This window comes from Stenella coeruleoalba (assembly GCF_951394435.1).
Source record: "Stenella coeruleoalba genome assembly, chromosome: 10".
Taxonomy (NCBI): Eukaryota; Metazoa; Chordata; class Mammalia; order Artiodactyla; family Delphinidae; genus Stenella; species Stenella coeruleoalba.
The window spans coordinates 68,887,067-68,911,025 of NC_137156.1; the positions used below are offsets into that span (position 1 = coordinate 68,887,067).

General features: G+C 53.3%; 1 protein-coding gene across 1 annotated transcript; it reads right to left on the reverse strand.

The window, feature by feature from the left end:
• Positions 1–7,698: 7,698 nt before the first annotated feature.
• On the reverse strand, positions 7,699–17,158 carry SEMA3G (semaphorin 3G; the record flags this gene model as incomplete). The annotated part of the gene is made up of 16 exons (XM_079934091.1): positions 7,699–8,568; positions 9,893–10,032; positions 10,345–10,573; positions 11,309–11,350; positions 11,996–12,087; positions 12,182–12,413; positions 12,730–12,874; positions 13,154–13,223; positions 13,315–13,429; positions 13,630–13,775; positions 14,011–14,127; positions 14,249–14,339; positions 14,621–14,740; positions 14,935–14,997; positions 15,112–15,272; positions 17,050–17,158. 16 exons carry the CDS (start codon positions 17,156–17,158, stop codon positions 8,122–8,124), a joined length of 2,319 nt encoding a protein of 772 aa, XP_079790217.1. The 3' UTR covers positions 7,699–8,121.
• Between the last annotated feature and the right edge of the window lie 6,801 nt (positions 17,159–23,959).

Below are 23,959 nucleotides of genomic sequence, written 5' to 3' on the forward strand. Positions count from 1 at the left end.
TACTGTAAATTTTGGAAAGAAGGCACTCTGTTCAGCCCACAATTAATGAGTGGGGATTTATGCCCCCTCCCTTTTTAAGGACAGATTATCTACATGTATTATTTGGAATTCTTCAGCATGGGAGATTTACCTATCCTCTCCCACGTATTTATTTATTCAACCATGTATATCAGTGTGGACTCATGGATATGTATATTATACTTTGGTTTATAATCCAATACTACTTTATTTTGTTGCTCAGATTGTTCTAGCTTTGGCCATTGGGACTCCTATTCCTTTTCACATACTGCCATTATTGTGTGTTTCATTTTTGTTTGGTTTGGTTTGGTTTTGAGCACTTCTTTACTTTTTGGCACTACAAGATGCCCCAGGCTCATCCTGTATATTTTATTTTATTTACTTATTTATTTATTAATTTTTGCGGTATGCAGGCCTCTCACTGTTGTGGCCTCTCCCGTTGCAGAGCACAGGCTCCGGACGCGCAGGCTCAGCGGCCATGGCTCACAGGCCCAGCCGCTCCGCGGCATATGGGATCTTCCCGGACCGGGGCACGAACCTGTGTCCCCTGCATCGGCAGGCGGACTCTCAACCACGGCGCCACCAGGGAAGCCCTCATCTTGTATATTTTAAATACCTGTTTTCACAAATGATGTGTCTATTAGAATTAATTACCATTTTATAACCTAGGACCTAGAACATATAGTTCACTTGGGGAGGGTAGGAATAGACATCAAATAAAAATTCCCCAAAGCACCTGCTCCGCTTCCTCTAATTCTTACCTTTGTGGGAACCATGAACTAGGGCCAGAAACCTCAGAATCTCCTTATGTTTCCTTTTCTGCTCAACCACCCTCTTTCTTGTCAATTTGACTATTTTTCAAATGTTTGCCTTCCTCTCCATCCCACTGCCAGTGTTGAGCTCAGACCCCTGTGCCTCACAGGACTGCAGCAAAAGCCTTCTCTCTGCATGGTTTCCTATATCCACTTGCTTTGCTTGGCATATCCATCCTTAACTCTTCTGTTAATTGCCATAAAACATCTGCTAGCTCTTTACTTAGGATGGCTCCCGCTGAGATGGACATCTAAGCCCTTCCATGGGCACTCTGCCATGGCTACCCTGAAATACTGGGCCCTGAGCATGAGCTTTGCAGTCTGGAGAGCCATAACCTCTATCCTCAGCCTGATGGATCCAGCATAAGGGCCACTTCTTCATCCCTAGGCACTCTCCCTGAGCTCTGCTTATACCCCTATTATAGCCTATGTCATTCTCCATCTGGTCCCATAATTGTCTCTCCCTCTAGATTGGAAGCCCCTTATGGGAAGGGACCTTTCTGTCTTATTAACCTTTCTCCCCCTCATGGTGTCTGGCTCGGGACCCCACATGCAGAGGCAGTCTGATGTCTACTGAATTGTTGGATGTGCTCAAACCCTGCGTTCATAAGCCTGATGTTTTACTGTCAAACACCAGAGGGCACTGTGAGCATGTTGAGGAAGAAGATTATAACCCTTTAGGTGTGGAAGGTTGTGAAGGGCTTATGAAAACTTGCTTCTATTTGGGGATTGCACAGGACTTACTGCTATTCACTTGTTCTAAACACATCCATTCAAGTTTATCCATGAGTTGTGCTCCTGTTATATCTAGAGGTTAGTATAGATGTTACTAATGACACTTCTATCATAGGTCAGGTCCTCAGATAGGACTGCCTTCATGGTCTCCCAGACCCAAAGTGATCCTCCTAACCCCAGCTGCCCTCCTCTCACCCCTAAAAATGGGGACTGCCAGTCCCAAGGGGAATGGGTAATATGATTCTGTTCCTCTTCTGCCCTACTCTCCTGCTACACACACACACACACACACACACTCTCTCTCTCTCTCTCTCTCTCTCTCTCTGACATCAGGGACTTTGGTTGGTGGTTCAAAGGCTCTAACTTCTTGTTGGCAGGGCAGGAGGTTGCTATGAGAAACAGCACCTCCATTGGCCCTGACCCCAGGGACACAGCGTCAGCTCCCTGTGTGCTTCCAGGCTGACTGGAGGTGAATTGCAGTATCACAAGGGCTCCTAGGTATGAGAAGGCTCCCTAACAGACTAAGCCAGGGAGCCCCATTCCAGAGGCGTTGGCTATTTGCAAGGGTCTCATGCGTTGTACATTTTTTCCAAAAAGCAACATGGCAATTGCAGGCCATAAACCAAAGAGTTGATGTTTTTCAGAAAATAATCTCACTTTTCCCTAGCAAACCACCTCTAGCCCTGCGGTCTCTGAGCAGTGTGACAGCATGAGGCCTCCACAGAGGGAGTGAAGCCCAGGAGCTTCTCCCCCTTGTCTTTGGTATAAACTTGTTCCTTGGGCCTGCCCTGAAGTGCACCTCTAATAAACAGGAAGACATCTGCGCCATCAATGTCTGTCCCTCACAGAGCATCTGAGACCTGTCTGGGCCATCAAAGCCATCCCCAGCCCCCAGGAGCATTCTGGAGGGGAACCTAGTCTCTCCAGAAACAATTCCCCATTGTGTCCCCTCACTTGGAAATCATAGATATGTTAACAGGCCCTTATATTTAGGCAGGTCCTGCCCTGGCTTTGTGCTAGTGTGTTGTTTTTTCTTCCCTGAACAATGGTCCTTTCCAGTAGGGCCAGCCGTTCACACCATTGTCTGAGACCCTTGGACTACAGGAAACAGCACCAGATTCTTATCAGCTGGGGGGGTGGGGTGGGGAGGGGGCAGAGTGAACAGATGAGGTCATGCCCATAAAGCAAGCTGCTGGTCTGCCATGTCATTCTTCTATACCTTTATCTGTGAGAGCAGAGACCCCTTGTCCTTCTAACAGGCAAATCTGGGCTTTAAGTGTCTCTTAATACTGTCTCCTCCATTTGATGGCAGACACTTGGACTCTGCTTTAGGTCTCTTGATTCACTTCGGAATCCTCTCCAGCCCACAACTGTCCCCTTGCCCTGGTCTTCCCTCTCTGCCCAATGGGATGTTCTTGGCGGTGAAACACACCCCATTGGGATGGATTAGGGTGTGCTCCAGTCATCTTTGTCCCTGGGGGAAAGGGGTCAAGACTGGTCACCTGAGTCCTCCTCATAGCAGAATCCCTGAGTACAAGCTACTATTTGACTGCTGGGGGCCTGGTGTGAGGGTGAAGGTGGGCATCCCTTTCAAGGCCTCCCTAGAGACTGTGCAGCATTTCCAATCCTCAGTGGAGAATGATTTTTTCAAAGGCATCATTGAGGAACCAGGAGTTTCCTTAATGAAAATTCAGCAGGGAAAGTGAAAGGCTTCATTAGGACACAGCCTCTAAGGAAGAGGGGGCCAGCAGTGGTACTCACACAAAGGCAGGCTGGGGCTGGGCAGTGGGAAGTGGACACAGGGCCACAGCTGCTGTTACTTCATCTCCTGTGCACCAGGAGGGTGGGTGAGTCTGGAAGAGGAGCCAGGGTGGGGGTCCAACAATCCTTGAGCTCTTTAGCAGGTATTATATCCAAACCTAGCCCCACTCATTCCTTCTTTCTGCACACCAGGGCCAAGTTTATAATCTCAGAAATCCCTGGGGATTTGATCCTGGTGTGTATTGAACTTTTCTCCTTGCCAGAGCCCCTGCAGACTAGTACTTGCCAGAGCCCCTGCAGACTAGTCCTGGTGTGTATTGAACTTTTCTCCTTGCCAGAGCCCCTGCAGACTAGTACTGGGGTTAATCCTTAACTTGGGTGGAAATTGGTCTGTTTCTGAGCAACTGTCTGCTACTTATAAGGAGATGTGGCTAGCTGGAGACACCTCAGTTTGCTGGACTGCAGAGGCACGAGAGAGTTCTCTGCGACCTACCTGGCTCTAGCTGCATCTGGGGCCATTGTGAGCCCACAGAGAAGATAACCTGGCAGGAGACAGACCTGCCTCCTGATGGCTGCTGCCTGCCCACTCCTGAAGCTGGAGGATTCTATGGGTGTCTGGGACCTGACCCAGGTTTAGCTGAATGAAAGGGAAGCACAGAAGCCATTTGAGAAAGTGAAAAGGGCTGTTTTCCGCCCTTATTCTGCCCCTACCCTGCCCCTCACCTTTCTTTAGAAACTAGTCTTTTGGACTGCAGGACAGCCACAAGCTTGGGGTAAATCCCAGCCCTCCACAGTGGATGATGCCAGACACAGGAGGAGTAGGAAATGGGCTGGGGAGGCAGGCTGGCTGTGGGAGAACAGGAGCCAGAGGCAGGGCAGAGTCCAGGCCCAAGGGACAGCAGACTGGCAGCTTGGCAGCCCTGGTCCTGGGGTGGCAGGTCCTGCTCTGGTGCCAGCCATGGGAAACCAAGATGTGGCTATTCCATCTGCGAAGTCAGGGGCTCCAGAGTTTACAGGCTTAGAAGGCAGAGATTAATAAATTAATCTCAAATGTAAAGGGAGGGAATTAATCTAACCAGCATTTTCCCAAAGTATGCTCTTCAAAACATTAGAAACATGAGGTGGTAACTGCTCCATGGGAAAAAAAAAAGGATAGAGGGCCACATGTTTTGGAGGATCATGTAGCACATAGTAGGCATGCCAATTAATGAGAAATCATTGTGAGCTCCTCAGGGCTTTCACAGGGCAAGCAAGCAGGCAGTGCACAGCTCTGTAGGGGCTAAGGGGAGAGAAATCCCATGTTTATTTGACCATTGTCGAGGATCTCATGAGACAGTTGTTCCAAAGGACAACTTTTGACTAGCCCCTTTCTCGAAGCCCCTTTCCAGTTCTAAACCTGTTTGGGAAATCATGAAACAGGACCAAAGACCAGGGGAAGTATGAGACTTAGAGGAAAAAGCTGGGAGAGGAAGATAGAGTGAAATGCCTGAGGCAGGAAATAGGGCTGGAGATGAGGGTGGTGGTGAGGGGCTGGGGGAAGTCCATGCCCAAGGGGTCTTCAGGGTGTGGGGGGTGGTGATGTGGGAGCAGAGGCACCGTGCACCCGAGGAGAGAAGGGGGCTCTGAGGTTGCATTCACACAGCCTCCCAGCCCAGCACTCCATACCAAATGGTGCTCTGATGATGCTTCTCAGATGGGTGGTGATTGCCCGAGGCCGGGCAACAGGGTTTCACTTTCTGTGAGGCCTGGGTGCTTGTGCAGGGTCCAGGAGGTGAAAGCAGGGGTCCTGCTCCAGGGCCTGGGCTGCAAGATGGGACTGATGACTGTTAAGCCCCCTAGTCCATAGCACAGATTGAGGAGGCCATCCAAGCAAGAGGCTAATCTCTGTGGTGAGGTGGGGTGATGTCCCTCCCATCTTTAAAGCATCCCTGCCTTTACCCATCTCCCTCCAGCACCAGTGGAGTCTGCTCTTTGGGCAGGATCATGATGTCACTGGGGGAGTGGGGCTGGGGGAGAGGCGTCTCCTGCATCCTGCCCCGCAGGCCAGACTCTGGGGCTCCCCCTCCTCTGCCAAAGCTGCAGCTCCCACAGCACAGCCTGGCCCCCCAGGCAAGAGCACAGTGGTCTTAATATACGTTGGTATGTGGCTGATGAAGACAGGCACCAGGCCAAGTGTCGCTATCACAAAGTCAAGTGTTATTGTGAAAAAGGAGCAGTGCTGCCTACGTGCCCAGCTGCCCTTCGCCAGCATTTTTTACCCCTGGCTCAAGGTTTTCCTGAAGTTCCAAGAAGTCTCAGAAGCCCGCGGGACAGGATTTTCCTAATTTAATAAGCAATCTCAGCTTCATAGGCAAAGCCCTCTGACTCCTTCCTTCCTCTGATACCCATCTCCTTCCCGTCTAGAAAATGCCACCCAGGGTGGTTTCTCCCTCCTGGAAAGGACAGGGAAAGCCCCTCATTTCCAGCTCACACAAATGGCATCAGTTAATTTAGTACAGAAATACACAGATACAATAATGGTAATAATTATGTGATGTAAGTATTAACTTCATTCCTTTCCTTGCAGGTTGTGTGGAAAACCCCTGTGCTATCCTCACCAGCTCTCAGGGGTAGTGACGATAAAAAGAATAGTAATTATGAGAAGCGTGCTTTGAAGACAGAGAAACCACAGGGCTCATCTCAACATATGAATACAAAAATAGAATTCACACATAGAAGCATTTCCAGGAGTGAATAACACACGGTACCGTGGAAGCGGGGCGGGGGTGGGGTATGGACCAGTAGAAGCTGTCCACAATTTTCCAAGCGGAGGTGTTCCTTGTTCAGGATTTTTAACTCCTTCTCCCTCTGTTTTCCAGAGTAACTTCCCCAGGGGACCCAGCCTAGCGGCCAGTGCAGAGCCTGGGATAGAGGGGCAGAGCTGGCTGCAGCTCTGACACCCATTCCTGGGGCTCTGTGCTGTCTCCCCACCCTCTTCCATGGCCTCTCTCTCCTCCTCCCCGCCACGGTCCTCCTCCTCTGCTTTTACGTGCTGACATCCCAGCCACAGCTACCCCAGGCCAGAGGCTTCCCAAAGTGCTGTCAGGTTAACCTCAGTGCTTCCGGTTCACTCACTCTGCAAAGATGGGAAGAGGGGCCTTTTTCGGACTCCAGTTCTCTAGAGGTGGTAGGGGCTGGGGGGGTGGGGGGAAGGAGTGCGGGGGTGGCTCGGATAAAATCCAAGGCAGACAGAGTCTGGGTTTGAGTTCAGTGGGGCAGGAAGCCCTGTCTTGCTTTTTATCTGTTTTTTCCTCCTTCCTTCATCTTGGTTTTTAATGGAGGGAATCTCAAACCTGATGCTCTTGTCTCCCTCCTGTCGGTTTTGTGCGTCACTGACTTGTTCACATGCAGGCTGGGAACAACTTTTCATTTAGTCCTCTTCCTCCTCCTCCTCCATGCTCCCCAGCCCAAGAAACACATTACTGCTGATGGCAAAAACACCTCCCTACACGCCCAGACAGATTGCATCCTGGCCACCTGAGCCAGCAGCACCCCCCAAGAACCAGCAGGACTTAGAAGCTTCCCCCTACATTTTTTTTCCCTTAAAAGAAAAAAAGGCTTCATAAATGAACCATCCGTGACAAACCCTTATTTAGCAGAAACCAAAGATCCCAGGGTGGGAAACATCTGGCTCCTGGGCTAATTGATGCCTTCTGGAGTCCTTGAGAATGCCCGCCCCTGGGTCCCATAGGCGGTCCTAGGGTCTCCCACCCTCTCCCCATCTCAAAAGCCTCAGTCTTCTGTGGCCTCCCAGGCAAAGCCCTGCCCCTTGTCCTGACCACCAGCTGCAGCTTGCTCCTAGAGCTGCCACGTCCCCACCCTCCCAGGCTGTGGGTCAGCTTGCATTGCCCTGGGAAAGAGAGCCCACTCCTCGAAACACCCCACACTTCCCCAGCTCCCCTCTCCCTATCTCTAGTCCACAGAGTTGGGGGATAACATTCTCCTAGAATTCACCCCCTCCCTGCTCATCAACATGGAGACCCTGATGGTGGGGAGGGGCAATCCCATCAGGGGGTGTGGGCATCCCAGGAAACCTGGCCTGGCTGCTCCGAGACCCGATGAAGGGATGTCAGGCTGGGAGGTCCAGACCATCCCCAGGTCCCAGGGAGCTCTAGTAGTCTATGCTTCTGTGATTCTGAGATGCAGAAGAGGGGTTGTGGAGTGGCAGGGAACTACCAAGATATCAGGGCACAAAGTGTGAGGGGGTCTTGCTGTTCCACCTTCTCAGCGCCTCCACTTTCCCTCCCCACCTCAGTCAGGGTAGGTCTTCTTAGCAGGTACTAGCTTAGAGGCAATTTCCACCCTCCTCAGCTGCCTGAGGGCCCCCTGCCCAGACACCTCCTCAGCTGCACCCACACACCCAGTCTAAGAGTCACTCAGAATGGCCATTGTTCTGCAGGCTGGGTAAAAATCACCCAGCCCTCTCGCCTCCGGCACAAGTGGAAATGTGCTCTGGGGGCCTCGTTCAAGAACAAACAGCAGGCCCACTGGAGTTGCCAGCAGCCCGAGGGTGCTGGCTCCAGCCTGGGACTGAGAGCACAGAGAGCGGCAGGGAACAGGCCCAGGACATAAGGCCCTCCATCAGGCCCCAGCCTATCCTGTGGGTTGCCTGGTAGGGGTCTGGGGGCAGAGATTCCCATCTCTAAGAGGCAATCAGGCATGTTGGCCCCCTCTGCCCTAGCTGGGTGGGTGGGAGAGGCTGGGGGCTGCTGCTGGCCGCTTGGCCCATCCCGACCACGCCCTCCTCCTCACTCTTCTATGTGGCCTCCACCTCCCGGGGTGTCCGATTACGCTCGGCTTGCACCCGGCTCTTTACCTTCTTGCCTAGTTCCAGCCCCACCCAGCTCTTGCCCTTGGCCTGTTTGCTGCGGCCTCGGCTGCGGGAGGGGCACCACACACGCTCGCAGTACTCATCCACCCGGGGCAGGTTGGCGAAGCCGATGAGCTGCAGGATGTCCTTATACCAGGCCTTGGAGGGGGTGGAGGCCGGGCCTCCTTGGGCTGCAGGCTCCTCTGGCCTCAGCTCCCCGGGGAACAGAGTGTCAAGCTGTGCAGCCATGATCACCTCCAGAGCCAGGCGGACCACCACCTGGGAGAAGCCGTGCTCCAGCGTCATGCAGGTGTAGGTGCCCGCATCCAGGCGGTTGAGCCTGCGGAACAGCAGCCCCTGTTCCGTTTGCAGGACGCGCTCATCTGTCTTCACCTGCTGGGGGTGTGGGAGGGCGTGAGGGCGCCTGGAGCAGGGCCTGCACCATCAGCTCCTCTGCCCCTGCTTTTCCAAATTTGCCATCTCAGGGCTCATTCTCCCCTTCCCAGCAGCTTGGCTGGCTCAGCATCCTCGACCGTGAGCTAATTGCAGGCAGGGACTCACCTTCCCATAATCCAGGATAGGGCCTTCTCAAAGATTTGACTGACTGGTTTCTCCCCTACTCAGAGCTCTGGATCCCCTGTCTTGGCCTTGGGGGGCCCTGGTACATATTCCCAGGGAACAGAGTGTTAAAGAGTATTTATGGGCTTTTACTCAGGGGGGCTATACCCCCAGACCAAGGACAAGAGCTCCCCTCCATTCTACACACACACACACACACACACACACACACACACACACACACAGCCCTCCCTGTCTTGGTCTGCATTGCCCACTGCCCCCACAGTGCAGGGCCCACAGCCCCATCACAGGTGGAACACGGTTCCGATCCAGCCCTGTCTCTGGCCTGGACCCTGTCTGGGCTTTAGTCCGCACATGTGTACTTTGAGGCAGCACTGCTTGGGTGGTGAGTGTTGTGTAACTCCATCTCATCGCTCCCCTGCCCCTTCCCCACTGGGGGAGACTTCTCAGTGCCCAGCCCAACAGCTGGCCCAAGGCTGGCCTCCTCCAGTTCTCAAGCTGGAAGGAGAGCCCCTCCTGTAATCAACCCACTCCCTCCTCTTCCCTACCCGTGGGAGTGGCTTGTGAATGGTTCTTCACCCTGCCCCCACCCACACCCAGCCTCAGGCCCCAGACTGAAGCCATCTCTGGGCTTGACAGACTTTTCTGGATGGGGGAGGAGAGGGCCTAGGCAGACAGCTGGACTCCAGGGAGGACGTGTGGGGCCAGGCAGTGTGTGAGTGTGTGTGTGTGGTAGAGGTGTGTGTGCAACGGCCAGTGATCAGGGGCCCAGGCCTAAGGCAGAGGAGGACCAAGAACCCCTGCGGAAGAGACCCCTTCGAAGATGAGCCATATGTGTAAGCATGGGGGCCTTCCTGACCAGCCTAGACCCCTTCCCTCTCTTCTATCTCTGCTACCCAGCTCTCAGACAGAGCCTAGCTCAGTGCCCAGGAGTTTGTGGGCTCCCTGTCACTGGAGAAGTTCTACCACATCTGGCCTGGGTGTTCCCAGATGGCAGGAACAGGGGCACCTCCTTCTAGGCACCCCAGGGGCTTTAATACATACTTTTCTTAAGTTGATCTTGGCAAGTTCCCCCCAGAGTTCATGGAGGGGTATGACCTCAGGACACAGGCAGGCTGGAGCCAGGGTCCTTGCTCACCTGGTCAGGCCTCTCGTTCCCTGGCCTCTGTAAGAACCAGCGCACAGCGGCCTGGGGGGACTTGGGCAGGCACTCCAGGAAGGTGCTGTTGTGCTCTGTGCCGTAGATTGTGGTGGTCGCCACGAGTCCCGCAGTCTCGTCTGGAAGGATTTGGAGGTGGGCTCAGCTCAGGAACTATAGGACCCCTGGGACCACCCACTGACTCCCTCAGTCCAGGAGCCCCCATGAATGCGACAGGGACCTAGGTGTCTACTGATCCCTAAGCCGCTCACTCTGCCCAAAGACCCTAACCTATATGCTGACAGGAGCTGCCCACATAGGGAAACTGAGGACTGCCTGTTACTACAAGAACGGCCTGAGGCCATACTTCACAGGGGTCAAGCCCAGGCCACAGGGGTGAGTGGGGGCCCTGTGAGAGCCCAGCTGGCGCCCCCATGCCCGCTGCCACTCACCCTCCTGGCTCTGGCCCAGGCACTGCAGGGCAGGGTTGCCATGCCGGATGTCCTGCCGGCGGAACCGGCGCTTGCTGGTGCCGGGCCGGTAGCGGGTACAGGAGGCACCATCCCAGGCACAGTACGGGTCCCGGGCCAGGCAGCACTCTGCACAGGCACTGCCGTAAGTCTCACACTGGTGCAGCTGCAGCCGGGCCACGCCCAGCCTCGAGCCCACATACAGCATTTGCTGGGAGGAACATAGGCAGAGCCCAAGGTGAGCCTGTGCTCTGCCTGCAAGCAGCTAGGCTCTCAGCTCCCTTGGCTTTCCTGAGACCCCTGACATTTGCAAGAGTCTTCCAGAACCTCCCGAGTGCATTCCCAGAAGAAAAAACGTTTATCACCCGCCTGATCTACATCAGATCCTATGTTAGGACGTGGAGGGAATGGGGCACACCTGGGGTCTTTTCTCTAAGGGGCTTCTCCAGACCCTCCCGGCAGCAGACCTTTGCCCTCTACCCCAATGGCCTTTATCCTGTCTTGCCCCTGACTTTGGAGGTGAGCTCTGCTTTAAGCAATCCCAGTACAAAAGTCGAGATTTACCCAAAGATGAACTGGGGCAGATGAACTTGGGGAGATTTTGCCACTTGCAAAAGGACACACAGCAGGCCTCTAAAGTCTATTTGATTTAAAATCTGCATCTTGTTTTCAAGCACGTTTTTGTCTCCCCTGAGGAAACGGCCTTTGTGGATCTCCCCTTATCTGAACACATGCTCACTTACTCCGGGCCTCCCACTCCCACTGGTTTCATGCGTGGGAATCTCAGCTCCCAGCTGAACTCTCAACCCTCATTGCAGGGCTTAATCAGGCAGCCCCAGGGCCTGCTGTGACTCAGCTTTCCATCAGACAACAGCAGTGCTCAGGGAAACTTCAGGAGACAGGTGGAGAGGAAGGAGGAGTGGGGAGAGATGTCAGCTACTCTTACCCTTTTGACGGAGATCTCCATCTCAGTGATGGGTGTTGGCACCTGGGAAAGAAGGAAGACCTCCCCTGCGTCCCTGTTTTCAGCCTCTTCCAGACTCTGGGTGGAAACCATCTTTTTCCCAGGTCAGTGCACTCCCTGGCAACTAAGGCCAGACAGTCTCTCCTACGTTAGAAAGGTCCTCTCTCCCTGGCTGGCCTCCAAGGCTTGGCTACAAGCACAAAGCTCTGGCGTCCCCTCCCACAGTCCTGTTCCCCAGCAATGAGGCAGCTGTCCCAAATCACCCATCCCATGCGGGAAAGCACAACAGTTCCCCAAACACAGATGATCCCCTGTCTGACTCTATAGAGGGGTCAACAGAACCCCTTGGGGACTTGGGGTGTCAGCTGCCCCTCAGTGCAACTTGGCAGCCCCTGGCAGGGCTTTGTCAAGGGGTGATCGCCTTGGCCATCCCTCACTGGGCCCCCCAGCTCTCAGCTCACAGACTGCGTCTCCAGGCCCTGCAGTCATTTTGAAGCATCGGCAAGGCCTCTGCAGTAGTGAGCGTCATCACTTTCACTCCCCACTGGCCGCAGGTTCAGTACAGCAGGCCCATCTCCCTCCTGTACTTTGCTCCTGCTTTCTCGTAGCCAGGCCTAGACGCAGGGACGGGGCTTGAGGGGACCCTTCCCATCAGTTGCCCCCACTCACCTTAAACACCTGGAGCTCCTCCAGAACCACCTCCTCAGGTTCATCAGGGTCCCCCACCTGGAGGGCAATGACCTTGAGCACGGACCCTGAGTCTGGGGCAGGGGAGGAGGTGTCAGTGGGAGAGGAAGGGGCAGCATAGGTCCTCACACACCTCCCCTGCCCGGCCACCCCACTCAGCCCACCCACCCGTCCCCAGGAAGATGACGTCATAGGACCCGTCCTCTGCCTCCACGCGGTCCACCACGATCTGACGCAGCTGCTGGGCCAGGTGGGTTTTGACGAGGACGGGGCGACCCCGCCGAGGACGCACTGGCCGGAACATAAGTGGGTGGGCTCGGGCAAACTGCAGCACCTCATCCGGGTAGTCCTTGGTGCTGCCAAAGGGTCGTCCTGGCTGTGCGGTCATCTTGCTGGGGCACTGTGGGCAGCAGCAAAGGGAGTGCCTGAAGCTTCCTGTGATGTCACATTCCCCACCCCAGTCTGTTTCTAGGCTCCACTGGCTGGGCACGCCAACCTCAGAGGGACCACTTGTGGACCCTTCATGCTGTAGGAGAGACTCCTTAGTGTGGTCTGGGCTCTGCTCCCATCCTCACCCCACCCAGCCCAGCTGCTCTGGAGCCCCAGCTCAGCCGCTGCCTTGGGGCTGCATGCAGACACAGGCCTGTCCTCAGGCAGAGCCCCTCCTGGCATCTACTCAGCCCTCTTCCCTGCCCTGGTCCCAGGCAGATACTTACCACACCAGGACGGGGAAAGGGTACCTTGCCCGCATAGGCCCCCCACTGGTGCTGGGGACCATCTTGGTGGGCAAAGGGCCCCTTGAAGACCTCCCAGATATCAGCCATGTGGTACACGCAGACGGCATAGCCCTGGAACACAGCACTGCCAAGGGCGGACAGGGACAGTCAGACCAGGGAGGCTGTCAGAGGCGGGAAGGGGGCAGCCTGGTTCCATAGGTAGGACAGAGGATGATGGTGCCTGCAGTCAGCAGAGACCAGAAAACGAGGACCCCCAGGCAGAGAGTACAGCCACGGAGTCACCGAGTCAGGGACAGAGACGGGGACCCATGGCGAGGCCGGACGTGAAGGCAGGGGCTCAACAGGGGAGGCTGCAGTGCAGAGACGGGGCCGGGGTGGAGGGGAGGGGAGGCCGTGTGCCCACCTGACTGTGCTGAACAGAGCGTACACCTCCAGGCTCTTCCCTGAATTGGGCCACAGCAGGAACACGTCCTCTGAAGACAGAAGGCCACGACCAATGCCCGCCACTCACTGGCTCTGAGCCCTCCCCAGCCCTCACCCAGGCTGTCCTGGCCATGCCCTTACCCAGCTGGTCAAAGTGGGTCTCGGCACCTCCAGGGCCAGGCACGGAGCAGAGCAGCCTGGCCTTGAGGAAGGTGCTCCATTTGCTCACCAGCACCCGCTGGCCGCCTGCGTCATTCTGGGGAGTGGGGACCAGTCAGCCTTGTGTCCCAAGGACAGGCCCCTCCTCCTGTTCCTCCACCCTCACCCTTGTGGGGGAGGCATGGATGTCGGCTCTACACCCTCGCCTCAGTTTGCCTACTGCTGCAGTTTGGGACAGGTCTGGGAAGGCACATACGGCCAGGATGTGAACCTCACTGTCCCTGCCACAGCTCTCACCACACAGACGCGGCCCACGCGGCTGACAGTGACACGGCCCGGGCCTCCATCAGGTGAAGGGACTGTCTCCGAGAAGAAGAAGTACACCTTGTCATCGTCCTGGTCGGAGTTGTCAGGGATCCGGGTGGCCATCACAAACCTGGGCTCTGTGAGTTAACACGGTGAAGCTGGTAGGGGCCTCACAGAGGAGGAACAGGGTGGGGGGTGAGCCAGTGAGGAGGGGAAGAGGTGCAGGGACCCCACTGGAGGCCGGAGTCCCAGGCAGTGAGTGGGGATGGGCTGCCCCTCTGGTCCCCACTCCAGCGTCAGCTCTCCCACCTCCCTGCCAGTGCCAGGGGCAGACCCCAGCCAGCCTTGCCCTCAGCAGACCCCGGGGCTCACCGTGCAGGAGGTTCTGGTCAGAGTCAGAACGCAAGGCCGGTCGGGGACCCCCACTCCGGAAGATCATGGCTTCACGCCCCAGGAAGTCGGCATTGAGGCCCGTGTACAGCTCCCCTCCTAGGGTGAGGGTAGGGTCAGGAGAGGAGGGCCAGGCCCTGTACCCAGACCCCATCTCATCCCAGTGACATTGGCCGGCTCCCACCCTTGTCATGCCCGCCCTGACCTGGGCATCACCCACCTACAAAGGTGCTGGCGAAGGGACGGCTGGGCTCGTGTGGGCACCTCCCCCGCCCACTTTCCACACTGCGGGGCTCCAGACGGAGCACATGCTGGAGAGAGGGAGGGAGGGAGGGAGAAGAGGCGTCACCTAGGAAAGCAGAGCCAGCCCCAACCCGGCTGCTGCCCATCGCCCATCGCTTGCGGCTGGAGAGTGGGGGTGGGCGGAAGGCGCCCTCATTCAGGACCTTGCCGGCAGGGTCAGCTCCCTGGCACAAAGGTGCCTTTCAGGCTCTGACCCCTCTGCCCTGACCCAGGCTCAATGGGGAGCGTTCAGACAACAGGGAGGAAATGTCACTGCTTCCCAGTCCCTTGCGGGGCTGCGCCGGCTCACCTCTCCACGATGCCCAACGGCAATGAGGGCGCAGGTTGGCTGGAAGGCACCAGTGCCACACGCCAGCAGGTGGGTCCGGTTGTGGGGCTGCAGCACCCGCACAAAGTTGGCACACTCCACCTAGGGGGAGGAGGGGGGTGGGAGGATGATCTAGGGCGGGGTGGGGGGTAGATTCTTCAGCACCATCAGGAGCCTTCAAGATCTGCTTAAAGTGGCCCCAGAACAGGCACCTGGGGAGCAGCCCCAGGCTCTCCTGGGGATCAGGGGCTGGGTGTTGGTCATGGTGGGGGGCAGTCACTCCCGACATCACTCACCGAAGGATCTCTTCCCTTGCGAACACACTCCTCCCTTTGTCCGGGCTGCGGTGGCCACAGCACCTGAAACACAGCCTGTATGACCCCTGACCTCATAGCCTCAGTTGACCCAGCTGGCCTCCCATCTGGAGTTGCCCAGCTCTCAGACAGAGCCGCTTCCCAGTCAGTCCAGCTCACCTCCCGGGGATCCAGCCATGCCTGGTCCAGCCGCAGTGAGTAGATGGCATCGCGGCCGCCCAGAAACAGGCGGTCCCGGTACTCATCCAGGTAGAGGGCCCGAAGGTCCAGGGAGCCCCGGGGACCGAGAAAGACGGCAGAGCGGTTGGCAGAAAGGAGGTCTAGGAGGGAGGGAGGGAGGGGGTCAGGGCCTGCTGCTCAGCCCACTTCTCTAGCCAGTCTGTGGAGGTGGAGTGTCCCAGCTGTGCATTCACCATCCCCACCCCCACTCACATCTGGAAAATGTTTCCATGCAAGGGGTGCTGGAGGGCTTCAGGGAAATGACTCCTGGGGGTGGGTGGGACAGGGGGCTCTGAGCCCCTCACCCAGCCCAGACTACCCAGGGGCCTGCCCCCTACACCTTCACTCCGTGGCCCCCAGGTATTCAGTTAACATCTCCTTCCCCCGGCCCATCTGTGCTCTACCCAGTCCCTAGGGAAGATGGCCCCATGGCAGAACTTATGGCAGCAAGCTGGGTGAAGTACTGGGAGAGCCTGGAGCAAGGGTGGGTGGTCTGAGAAGCGTACAAGGCTGACTCAGTGGGACAAGCAGATGGACAGGGGAGAGCGTTCCATCAGAGGGAGCACCTGGCTAAGGCCTGGGTGTGGGAGAGGCCAGGTATGGCCAGGTGGATCTCTAGGCTCTGGTCCAGCGATATGGCTAAAGAGGGTTTTCTCTTCCATAGACGCTGCCCACCAGGCCCCAGGGATGGGAGTGGCTCTCTGGGTATGGTGACCCCAGGAGGTGGGGATTCTGAAGTAGGTCCTTGGGGTCCAGCTAGGTAGCTGGAGATGATGGGTGGGCAAGGGCAGAGCAGCAGGATGTGGTGGGAAGGGGCGATGGCCACCACTGGGAAGGTGAGGTATCCAAGCCCAAAAGGTCATCCTCTCTATCCCCAAACACTCACTCTATCCCCAAACTCATTAACAGCCTCTTCCAGGAAGCCCTCCATGCCTGACAGTACTTTGGAGGAGATTTGCCCTATTTGAACCTTTTCTTGTAGCCAGACTTAGCCCAAAGCCACAGCCCCAGGGCAGGACCACATTCCACAACCGCCAGCCCCCTCACCCCCACCGTGACTCCCTTCAGACTCTTCCAGAGTGGAGCCATGTCTCCTGCCTCCGACTCTCCAGAGAAGGCCTGGGTCTCCCTCCTTGGACTGGGGTTCCTGGGGGAAGGTGATCACCCCTCTGGTTTCCCCAGGAAGAAGAATCTGTGGAGAGCCTTTGTCTCATCTGATTCAGAAGAGGCCTGTGCCAGCTGCAGCACAACATATCAGGTTAGATCTGCAGAGGAACCTCCTGGGCCAGGATGGGCAAAGAAGGGAGGCTACAAAGAGCCTCGTGGATGGAGGGGAAGAGGAAAGGCCAGCATTGCAAAGTGGGCTGCAAGAGGCAGGAGGGGGAACAGGGCTGGGGCATAGGGTGAGGGACCCCACTTCAGGGCGGACGAGAGGGACAGGATGCTGCCCTCTTCTCCACTGTCTGCCCTGGGCAAGGGGCCCAGCTGAGAGCAGACAGATGCTCCAGACCTGCCCTCTCTGCCCCCTCCCCATCTCTCTCTGCCCATCTCTGCTGAGGTCTCTCTCCTTTTCTCAGCAGTCCCCTCAGTTTCTCCTCCAGTGTGTCTCTGTCTCTCCCACCTCCACCCTGGCCATGTCTTCCAGGACCTGTCCCCCTCCCCCTGCCTTTCTCCCAGGCTCCTGCCTCTGGCGGCCAGCGGGGAGCACATGCCAGGGAGTGACTGTAAAGTCCTTCCCACAGCCTGTGCTGGGAGTGAATGCATCCCTCCTGCTGTCAGAACAGACTGCCCTGGGCTGGCTGGGGTCCCATAGCTGGGGTATGGCAGGGTCTGGGGCTCCCAGGAACACACACACAAACAGGGTACGCACTGCCCTACCTCGGTAGGAGAGCCGCAGGCGGGGCACGCTGGGGCCAGGGCTGAGGCTGCCACCGCGGAGCAGGAGGCCCCACAGGAGGCAGCAGATGGCCCAGGCTGAGGGGGCCATGCTGGGGAACTGGGGCACCAAGCTGCTTGTAGAGCTGCCCTGGGTCCTGCCACTGCCGCTGCTGCTGGTTGTAGTTTGCTCCGTCGCCGCCAGGCCTGCCACTTATAAGGCAACAGCTCCACCCCGTCCCAGGCCAGGAAGGCGGGGAGGAAGAGGGAGGGAGCAAGTGCCCTGCCATCTACCTGCAGCCTCTCATTCCACCTCGGCTGGCCCAGCTGATGCCTCTGTGTCACAATAGCTAGTTCCCCATTTTGGGAGACTCCTTCCCAGCTGCGCTGTGGGTGGTTAATACAGAAATGTCCACAAACCCAAGTCCCTAAGCTCTAGCAAAATGTCAAGGGGGGAAATAGCTTGGAAGGGAAATCAGAGGTTGATGGGCTGGGTAGGGGGGTCTAGCTGGGCTCTCTTTTGCTCCTTGCCCCTCTGGTGCCCATGAAAGAGACCCCTACAGACTGATTCTGGGCCCTGGTCCCTGACACCAAGGGCCCAGCCCCCTGAAGTCTTGGTCAGGCTCCCCAGTTCCCCAGGCAGGGCCCGATTGCCTGGGGGGAGTCGTTCCAGCCCAAGGGGCTGGATGGGGGCTTGAGGTCTGGCCACACTTCACAGATCTGCAATTGGCAATAGATGAATGCCCAGACTTCTCCACCCTTGGTGTCTTGGATCAATGGGCCCAGCCAAAGGCATCTTGTGCCATCTAATGGACAAAGTAGGAACTGCAGGAGGTCCCACGGCTGCCGGCTGTTCAGGCCTGTCCGTGTCTGGCCTCCAGGCCCCATCCCAGCCCACTGGGGCAGGGAACAGGATTCACCCTGTGCCAGAGAAGCCCTTATTGCCCTGCTTCCCTCAGTCTCTAGTCCTCACTGAGCCTCAGGGCCCAGAGCGTCACCAGGGAAGTGGTGGGTTCTTCCCAAGGGTGAAGGGTGGGTGCTCATGCCCCAACTCCCTCTGCTCTGAGCTCTGATCCAGGGGACAGGAGAGTCACAGAAGAGGCACAAGGCGGGAGATGGAGCTGAGGGGTTGAGTAGGGCAAGTGGGGAGACCTCCCCCCCCTCAACAGCAGCCCCTGTCTCCACCCTCCACAGCTGCCACCCCACCCCATTCCAGACCCCTACACTCAGAATCTGAGGCCTTGGGTGCTAAGATTTCCACCTTGAGCAAGAATCCTGGTACTCCCAGGATTCTAGAAACTCCTGCAAGTTACCAGCCCAGGTCCTCAGATGGTGGTCAGGAAACTTGGGGGCATCAGAGAATGAAGGACGTGGCCCAGGCCACACAGCAGCCTGAGAACAGCTCTTGCTCAGTCCTGCCCCTTCCTGGGACCCTCTCTTGCTTCTCAGGCTCCTGAGGGTACTGGGACTCCACCTCCCTTCCTATCTCATTCCTGAAAGAGAAACAGCTCAGTCTCTGAATCAGCATGAGAAGGACCCAGGGACCTGGGGCCCTGTCTCCCTGTCCCCATCTCCCCTCAAAATATACATGCCTCTTGACCTGGGATTGGGCAAAGTGCTACTCAGGGAGGCCACCTTGCCTCTGGATTCCCTGAAGAAACTTGGCCAAGGCCTTTCCCTCTCTGGGTCTCAGTCTCCTCCTTCCAGAGCCAGGGACCAGCCACCTTAGGTGTAACAGGCTCTATAAACTGGTGAGGGGTGCTTGTGCAGCAGCTGCCATGATGATGATCATATCCTAGGCCCTTGGAGGGGTGGAGCCCCTCTGCGTCCATCTCCCTGGGGAGATGTTTCAGCCTAGTAGCCCGGGCTGGGGGCCAATGTCTGGCTAGAGATTGAGCCAGACAGACCCTCAACCAGCATGTGGCCACCAGCTGTGGGTGGGAGGCCCAACAACTCCTCAACCTGCCAGCTCACCCTGGGGATCTAAGCTCAGCCAGCCCCCAGCTGTGACTGCAGGGGAGGCCTGGGTCTACTGGAACAGGATGTGGGGGCAGCCCGTTCCACACCGCAGAAAAGCAGCCTGTGGCAGGGGCTAAACTTGTTGTGTGGCCTCGAGCAGGTGCTCTTCCTCTCTGTGTCTGGTTCCCAGTCTGGGAAGGGGATAAGAATCTTCTGTGAAGATCTCTGCTTGCAGGGAATTCCCTGGCAGTCCAGTGGTTAGGACTCTGCAGGACTCCGTGCTTTCACTGCCAAGGGCCTGGGTTCCATCCCTGGCTGGGGAACTAAGATTCCATGAGCCGCGTGGCACAACCAAAAAAAAAAAAAAAAAAATTAAGATCTCTGCTTGCTGGTTGCAGGTGGGAAAAAGACCCCATGTGTGCCCTTGGTGTCTTGGATCAATGGACCCAGCCAAAGGCATCTTGTGCCATCTAATGGACAAAGTAGGAACTGCAGGAGGTCCCACAGCTGCCGGCTGTCTCAGGCCAAGTGATGGGCAGCAGGGCCACCCAGCAGAAACCACACCCTCTTAGGACAGCAGGCAGTAACCAGGCAACCTCAATAGAAAGAGGCAGGGACAGTGGGAGATGCTCCAGTGATTGCTTCTTTTTAAAAATTTGTAAAATTTATTAATTATTTTTTCCTTAGTTGATTTACAATGTTGTGTTAGTTTCAGATGTACAGCAAAGTGATTTGGAGATATACATACATATATATATATATATATCCTTTTTCAGATCCTTTTCCATTGTAGGTTACTACAAGATATTGAATATAGTTCCCTGTGCTATACAGTAAATCCTTTTTGTTTATTTTATATATAGTAATGTGTATCCCATACTCCTAATTTATCCCTCCCCCTTTCCCCTTTGGTAACCATAATTTTGTTTTCTATGTCTGTGAGTCTGTTTCTCTTTTGTAAATAAGTTCCTCTGTATTATTTTTTACATTCCACATATAAGTAATATCATTATTGTTTGTCCTGCTCTGTCTGACTTACTTCCCTCAGTATGATCATCTCTAGGTCCATCCATGTTGCTGCTAATGGCAATATTTCACTCTTTTTTATGGCTGAGTAATACTCCATTGTGCATATATATGTATATATATGCCACATTTTCTTTATCCATTCATCTGTCAATGGACATTTAGGTTGCTTCCATGTCTTGGTTATTGTAAGCAGTGCTGCTATGAACATTGGGGTGCATGTATGTTTTCTTTTATTTTTTCATTTTTTTAATGTTTATTTTTTATTTATATATTTTTTCTTATTAGTCATCCATTTTATACACATCAGTGTATACATGTCAATCACAATCTCCCAATTCATCCCACCACCCCCACCACCCCCCGCCGCTTTCCCCCCTTGGTGTCCATACGTTTTTTTCTCTACTTCTGTGTCTCAATTTCTGCTCTGCAAACCGGTTCACCTGTACCATTTTCTAGGTTCCACCTATTTGCGTTAATATATGATATTTGTTTTTCTCTTTCTGACTTACTTCACTTTGTATGACAGTCTCTAGATGCATTCACGTCTCTACAAATGACCCAATTTCATTCCCTTTTATGGCTGAGTAATATTCCATTGTATATATGTACCACATCTTCTTTATCCGTTCACCTGTCGATGGGCATTTAGGTTGCTTCCATGACCTGGCTATTGTAAATAGTGCTGCAATGAACATTGGGGTGCATGTGTCTTTTTTTTTTTTTTTTTTTTGTGGTACGCGGGCCTCTCACTGTGTGGCCTCTCCCGTTGCGGAGCACAGGCTCCGGATGTGCAGGTTCAGCGGCCATGGCTCACGGGCCTAGCCGCTCCGCGGCAGGTGGGATCTTCCCGGACCGGGGTACGAACCCGTGTCCCCCGCATCGGCAGGCGGACTCTCAACCACTGCGCCACCAGGGAAGCTCCCGCATGTGTCTTTTTGAATTATGGTTTTCTCTGGGTATATGCCCAGTAGTGGGATTGCTGGGTCATATGTTAATTCTATTTTTAGTTCTTTAAGGAACTGTTCTCCATAGTGGCTGTAACCATTTACATTCCCACCAACAGTGCAAGAGTGTTCCCTTTTCTCCACACCCTCTCCAGCATTTGTTGTTTGTAGATTTTCTGATGATGCCCATTCTAACTGGTGTGAGGTGATACCTCATTGTAGTTTTGATTTGCATTTCTCTAATAATTAGTGATGTTGAGCAGCTTTTCATGTGCTTCTTGGCCATCTGTATGTCCTCTTTGGAGAAATGTCTATTTAGGTCTTCTGCCCTTTTTTTTTTTTTTTTTTTTTTTTTTTTGCGGTACGCGGGCCTCTCACTGTTGTGGCCTCTCCCGCTGCGGAGCAGAGGCTGCGGACGCGCAGACTCAGCGGCCATGGCTCACGGGCCCAGCCGCTCCACGGCATGTGGGATGCTCCTGGACCAGGGCACGAACCCGTGTCCCCTGCATCGGCAGGCAGACTCTCAACCACTGCGCCACCAGGGAAGCCCTTCTGCCCATTTTTAGATTGGGTTGTTTGTTTTTTTAATATTGAGCTGCATGAGCTGTTTATATATTTTGGAGATTAATTCTTTGTCCGTTGATTCATTTGCAAATATTTTCTCCCATTCTGAGGGTTGTCTTTTCGTCTTGTTTGTAGTTTCCTTTGCTTTGCAAAAGCTTTTACGTTTCATTAGGTCCCATTTGTTTATTTTTGTTTTTATGTGTGATTTATGTCAGAGTGTTCTTCCTATGTTTTCCTCTAAGAGTTCTAGGGTGTCCGGTGTTACATTTAGGTCTCTAATCGATTTTGAGTTTATTTTTGTGTATGGTGTTGGGGACTGTTCTAATTTCATTCTTTTACATGTAGCTGTCATAGATTAGTTGAGCATAGGTGCATGGGTTTATTTCTGGGCTTTCTATCCTGTTCCATTGATCTATATTTTTGTTTTTGTGCCAGTACCATATTATCTTGATTACTGTGGCTTTGTAGTATAGTCTTAAGTCAGGGAGCCTGATTCCTCCAGCTCCGTTTTTTTCCCTCAAGACTGCTTTGGCTATTCGGGGTCTTTTGTGTCTCCATACAAATTTTAAGATTTTTTGTTCTAGTTCTGTAAAAAATGCCATTGGTAATTTGATAGGGATTGCATTGAATCTGTAGATTGCTTTGGGTAGTATAGTCGTTTTCACAATATTGATTCTTCCAATCCAAAAACATGGTATATCTCTCCATCTGTTGGTATCATCTTTAATTTCTTTCAACAGTGTCTTATAGCTTTCTGCATACAAGTGTTTTTTCTCCCTAGGTAGGTTTATTTCTAGGTATTTTATTCTTTTTGTTGCAATGTAAATGGGAGTGTTTCCTTAATTTCTCTTTCAGATTTTTCATCGTTAGTGTATAGGAATGCAAGAGATTTCTGTGCATTAATTTTGTATCCTGCAACTTTACCAAATTCATTGATGAGCTCTAGTAGTTTTCTGGTAGCATCTTTAGGTTTCTCTATGTATAATAACATGTCATCTGCAAACAGTGACAGCTTTACTTCTTTTCCAATTTTTATTTCTTTTATTTCTTTTTCTTCTCTGATTGCCGACACTAGGACTTCCAAAACTATGTTGAATAATAGTGGTGAGAGTGGACATCCTCGTCTTGTTCCTGATCTTAGAGGAAATGCTTTCAGTTTTTCACCATTGAGAATGATGTTTGCTGTGGGTTTGTCGTATATGGCCTTTATTATGTTGAGGTAGGTTCCCTCTATGCCCACTTTCTGGAGAGTTTTTATCATAAATCGGTGTTGAATTTTGTCAAAAGCTTTTTCTGCATCTATTGAGATGATCATATGGATTTTATTCTTCAGTTTGTTAATATGTTGTATCACATCCATTGATTTGTGTATATTGAAGAATGCTTGCATCTCTGGGATAAATCCCACTTGATCATGGTGTGTGATCCTTTTAATGTGTTGTTGGATTCTGTTTGCTAGTATTTTGTTGAGGATTTTTGCATCTATATTCATCAGTGATATTGGTCTGTAATTTTCTTTCTTTGTAGTATCTTTGTCTGGTTTTGGTATCAGGGTGATGGTGGCCTCATAGAATGAGCTTGGGAGCGTTCCTTCCTCTGCCATTTTTTGGAAGAGTTTGAGAAGGATGGGTGTTAGCTCTTCTCTAAATGTTTGATAGAATTCACCTGTGAAGCCATCTGGTCCTGGACTTTTGTTTGTTGGAAGATTTTTAATCACAGTTTCAGTTTCATTACTTGTGATTGGTCTGTTCATATTTTCTGTATCTTCCTGGTTCAGCCTTGGAAAGTTATACCTTTCTAAGAATTTGTCCATTTCTTCCAGGTTGTCCATTTTATTGGCGTAGAGTTGCTTGTAGTAGTCTCTTAGGATGCTTTGTATTTCTGTGGTGTCTGTTGTAACTTCTCCTTTTACATTTCTAATTTTATTGATTTGAGTCCTCTCCCTCTTTTTCTTGATGAGTCTGGCTAATGGCTTATCAATTTTGTTTATCTTCTCAAAGAACCAGCTTTTAGTTTTATTGATCTTTGCTATTGTTTTCTTTGTTTCTATTTCATTTATTTCTGCTCTGATCTTTATGATTTCTTTCCTTCTGCTAACTTTGGGTTTTGTTTGTTCTTCTGTCCCTAGTTCCTTTAGGTGTAAGGTTAGATTGTTTATTTGAGATTGTTCTTGAGGTAGGCTTGTATAGCTATAAACTTCCCTCTTAGAACTGCTTTTGCTGCATCCCATAGGTTTTGGATCGTCGTGTTTTCATTGTCATTTGTCTCTAGGTATTTTTTGATTTCCTCTTTGATTTCTTCAGTGATATCTTGGTTATTTAGTAACGTATTGTTTAGCCTCCATGTGTTTGTGTTTTTTACGTTTTTTTCCCTGTAATTCATGTGTAATCTCATAGCGTTGTGGTCAGAAAAGATGC